This window comes from Scleropages formosus, chromosome 25 (genome assembly GCF_900964775.1).
Source record: "Scleropages formosus chromosome 25, fSclFor1.1, whole genome shotgun sequence".
NCBI classification, from domain to species: Eukaryota; Metazoa; Chordata; class Actinopteri; order Osteoglossiformes; family Osteoglossidae; genus Scleropages; species Scleropages formosus.
The window spans coordinates 18,893,938-18,898,888 of record NC_041830.1 but is presented as its reverse complement, the minus strand read 5'-3'; the positions used below and the strand labels follow the sequence as shown (position 1 = coordinate 18,898,888).

General features: G+C 53.7%; 1 protein-coding gene across 1 annotated transcript; it reads right to left on the bottom strand.

Annotated features, from left to right (window-relative positions):
- Nucleotides 1-281: 281 nt before the first annotated feature.
- LOC114909486 (presenilins-associated rhomboid-like protein, mitochondrial) lies at nucleotides 282-4,084 on the bottom strand. The gene is given in 13 exon segments (XM_074559688.1): nucleotides 282-404; nucleotides 503-560; nucleotides 563-590; nucleotides 684-733; nucleotides 736-784; nucleotides 997-1,067; nucleotides 1,200-1,349; nucleotides 1,432-1,527; nucleotides 1,600-1,648; nucleotides 2,099-2,239; nucleotides 2,309-2,486; nucleotides 2,884-2,939; nucleotides 3,869-4,084. Coding segments are annotated over 13 exon segments (1,254 nt in total). The 3' UTR covers nucleotides 282-292.
- Nucleotides 4,085-4,951: the final 867 nt, after the last annotated feature.

Here is a 4,951-nt window from a genome sequence, read left to right as displayed (position 1 = left end):
CCTTTGCACTGTCCATTTATACCACACACACACACACACACACACACACACACACACACAAAGCAACACACACAAGCACACCCTCCTTGCACCAGGCTTACACACACAGTACTCGGCCCTGTTACAGCACTAGGGGCTCCGGTGAGGAGCACGCCACTCTGGTCAAGACCACTGTGCTCGAGTTCAGCACTGACGCTCCTGCAGTCAAGTCCATAAGCCCAGCCCTAGAGATGGAGTCTGAGCTCATCCATTGAGAGACCGTACACACATACACACACCCTTGCCACGTCCTCTAGAGCGAGCCATCGCCCCCTCCGGGACCCTTTGTGCGCATGTTGTGCCAGATCTTGACCAGTGGCTCCCGGTTCTTCCAGATGAGTTCATGGCCATACAGGATGTACCAGCTGAAAGGAAAACAGGAAGTGAGGCACGGAGTGCAGCAGCATGCGCACACACCCACCCACACACCCGGACTTTCAGTAGCAGACACTCACATTCCAACAGAGCTCCTCCGAGGTGAGCGGCATGGTCAAAGAACCTCCACCCCAATACGAGGCCAGCGTATCCATGGCAACAATGGCTTTCAGTGCCTGGAGGGAGGAGCATGATCATAATACAGAAGGTCATCTGTCTTTCTCACTCACACACAAACACACACATGGGTAAAAGCTCTTCCACTCCACGCTGCCCGCGGTGAAGGTGAACATTGGTAGCAAGATAATGGCGAGCTTTGCTCAGGCATTTTGGTGCATACGGCCGCCAGTACAGCCATGATGGCCCCGGACTGTGGATGACAGGAAGTGACATCAGCAGACATGTGAACTCAAGCACATATTTACTCCTCCCTGATGAAAATGACATACGGTTAAGGAGCCTATCAGCTTGCGAGTATGAGAGGAGCACCACAAAGTTCCTCCTCCTCCTGTGAGTGCTGCTGTATTTCATCATGTTGGTTCAGTTTGAGCGTTGAGTGTGTGCATGTGTAAGCAAACTCACAGCTCCAAGAGACGGGCCGAGGCGCCCCGTAGCAGTCTTGCAGACGTAGCTGACAAATGTGGAGATCACGCCTAGCAGGCAACACATGTAGGAGAACAGTTACACACCACCGCACGTTCCCCGTGCACACGCACAGACACACATCGAGACAGACAGTAACGAGTTGGGCTTGCGGTGACCTGAATGCACAGCAGGCTGGTTACCTGCTGACAGGTACGTGGCCACAAACTGCTCGCGCCCAAGGAGGGACACGATGCTGGAGGAGAAGCTCCACAACACGTACATGTTGGCTGCCATGTGCAGAAGCGAGAAGTGGCTGAAGGTGGAGAGCAGCATGGGGGAGCAGAGTGCCTCTGGGGGACAAGAAGCAGCGGTCAGCAGGAGACGCCACCAACCACCCTGGGGGAGTACGGGCGGAAGCCTGAAGGCACTCACTTGAGGCTGGGTTCGAGGTAAAGTATTTCACCATGGAGCGCTGGAGCGAAGGAAGCCGCCAGCAGCAGAACACGAGCGCATTTGCGGCGATGATCCCTGAAAGAAAGCAATGTGTCAGCGACCGGCCTTGGGGCGCTACGTCCCCGGACTGTCGAGTCGACCACTCACCTGTGACCGTGCGCTGGCCCTCGCTCAGGCCATTCCACCACTGGTTGACCTGAAACAGAGCACAAGCACCCATGGTTGGAGGCAAGTCCTCAGCCTGTGAAAGCAGGACCTGTTGACCTCCTGCACCAAACAACACGCTTTACACCTTTTTGCCTCAGTTTTCCGCCTCGGGGCCACATGACAGCAGTGTGTGTGTGCGCGTTCCTACTTTTGATAATAAGCAGTTGCCCTTTCACTTGTGAATAAAAGCAGGAAGCACAGCGATCAGAGCTGTTGCCAGCACAGTCTTAGTTCCTGGGTTCGAATCTCACCTCCGCAGTACCCTTGATCAAGATACTTAGCCTGAACTGATAAATCTGCTGTATTAAAGGGTAAATTGGTGTAAGCGGCTTAACGCTTACATTGCCCTGTAGACAAGTGTCGCGCAAGTTAACAGATGTACGGAAACGTAAACAAACAGCTTCCCGGCTACAATGAGATAACACACAAGACATGCCACCTGCTTCCGCACATCCCCCTGCTTCTGCGGGCGGAGCTTCTCCAGCCAATCGGCTCGCAGCTCGTCGAAGTAGGTCTGGACGCGCGCCTTCAGGGACTCATACTGCCAGATGGCGGCCGCGCCGAAGGAGCCGCCTGTAAACTGACATGGAGTCAGTGTCTCTGCTGCCCGCCGCTCTTGCACCCGCGCCTCCCGCTCCGGAGCACTTACCCCCACGGTGAAGACGAGGGGCCTGAGCAGCCGGCCGAAGGAGGCGGGGTTTGCCTCGTGGGTGACGGCCTCCAGCTGGGGTCCAGCGAGGTCCCCCTCGGCCCCATCTCCCTTGCGGAGTTCCGCCTTCTTGGGCGCCTTGCGGAAAGTGCACCTGGGCTGGGAGAACAGCGTCCACCTGCGGGAGCCCAACACGTGCTCAAAGAAGCGTGGTACGACGACGTGCTACAACAGGGTACAACCGCCTCCATGGCACAGCCTGGTTGAAACCCAGATTCCGACCCCCAGCCCACGTGACCCTGACGTACGGGGTGTGCGGAGCACCTCCCTCGCTCGCGGCTCTGTCAACCTGCCGCGTGGTGGCGCTCCGTGCAGGTCAAATTCCTCCTCTTCACCGTTAGACGCTGAAACCAGCGGTCACTCAACAAGCCGCAGTGTGTGTGAGCCTGAGCGTCCCACTCCGGTCCCCCGTTTTCACTCGCTCACGCGGCTCACTCACTCTCTCTGACCCACTCACTGACTGACACTACTAGTCTAGTCACCCCGGCAATGATGACGGCGCCATGATTCCTCACCCGTTTCTCGTGACGGAACAAAACACCGCCCCTCCTCTGCCGGCCCAGAAAACAGCCTCTCCACGCCATTTTCTGTGAGCCAAGTGTCCACACCTGGCGCTCCCTTTCGGATTCCGCAGCGCTCCTCTCCGAGTTTTACTTCCGGGTTCCACAGCGCTTCTCTCCGAGTTTTACTTCCGGGTTACGCAGCACTCCCTTGGCGTTCGCGTTAGTCTTTTATTACTACTGTACGTATTAGAAAAACTTTGTCAGCAGCGTTCATGAGATAAAGTTTGGCTGCTGTTCACAAATACTTTATTACAAATAAAGTTAAATAAATCTCCTTCAAGATACAACATACACCTTTTGGAGTGGCTTGTTGTAGTTTGTCCTGTTTTTATTTATTTAATTAGTTGTGTGCTCCCTTCTAGTTACATTCACATTTATACATTTAGCAGACGCTTTTGTTCAAAGCGACGAACATTACTTCTGTGTTAACGTTCTTGTACTGTGTGCTCCAATTATCCGTTTAATCAAGATAAGAAACATTCCTCTGTATTTTGCTTCCAAGTCACAAACCGTCAGCTGTGTGCGGTTGCCTGTGTGTATGTGGAGCCCTCTAGCGGCGGAGGAGTGCAGTAGCACATGTATACATCGCACTGTACACGTCACAGTGTACACATCGCACTCATTAGTGTGTGGTGTGTGTGTGGTGTGTGTGTGTGTGTGTGTGTGTTAGACCGGGTCCTCCTCTCTGCTGGGTCTGGGGTTCGAGTCCCGCTTGGGGTGCCTTGCGGCAGACTGGCGTCCCGTCCTGGGTGCGTCCCCTCCCCCTCCGGCCTTACGCACTGTGTTGCCGGGTAGGCTCCGGTTCCCCGCGACCTCGTATGGGACAAGCGGTTCAAAAAGTGTGTGTGTGTATGTGTGTATTATTATATACAGCATTACTATCACATGGCAGAGACTTTGGTCATCATCACAATCATCATTTACCCTATAGTCCCACATTGTCCACTACTGTGTGCTGCTGGTGGCCACTGTCACCAGAAGCTGCTGGACCTTTGGAGAGGGTCGTGTTGGACACGTCAAGGGGGACAGACGGGCCAGTTTCAGCTGCAGCAGAACTGCATGCTGGGAAGAACGTCATCTGTGAGCTGGAGCACAGGCCTGTGAAGGGCGGTGGTGAAAGGAGTGCTGTGGCTATGGACAGGCTGGGGGACATGCTGTTGGACTCTAAACGCTCTCTGCCAGTCTCTGCGTGAGACTGAGCACTGTGACCTTGAGCTCAGCACTGATCGCTCCCATCATGCCCTGCGGCGGTGTCTACTTTCAGGCTCCCTCATTGATCTGCTGGAAATAGTTGAGACCTCTGCAGAAGGACACCCTCCATAGGTGCAAGAGCCCTGCAATTGGTGGAAGGACGAAGCGAGGCAGCATTCGGAGCATGTGGGAACTTGGGGGTCCTGCTCTAATTATTGCACATGTGCGGTTGTAAAAGGCCAAAGTAAATGCTGAGGTTCTACTGATGGAAGACTTCTGATGGAAGTCTGCACGGCCCCTGTTGAAGACTGACACCATGAGGCTGCAGCAGATAAACGGTGGTTGGTACCTGTCATGGTATGAGATCAAGAAGCCATTGGTGGGCACCTATAGTTAAAAAGCTGTCAAGTTAACAAAGATGGCATGCTGGGAATGATTGGCTGCAATTAGGATTGCAACTTCTTAACTGTATTTCCTTCTAGACTCTTTGGAGGAGGTTGCTACTGAGGACGATTCAGAGTTGCAATAGCAGAAGCAAAAGTCCATATGTTGGAGAAGTTTGGAGAGACTGTGGGAAGAAATTTCTGGATGTTCTTTAAGAGATTCTGGGAGAGGTAGCTGGAGGACGAAGCCTAATGCCTCTAAAGCTGTTCTCACCTCAACTGTGGCCTTCACTGGGAGGTGGGGGAGCACACTGAGGAGTTCTTGAAACCGATAGGTAGTGCCACAGAATTGTGAACGATCGGGCTTCACTTCTCGGGCTAAATTAATGTGGCTGTCAGATAACTTCTCATGGTCTGATTGCTGGGGTAGCTGAGATTTGCCCAGA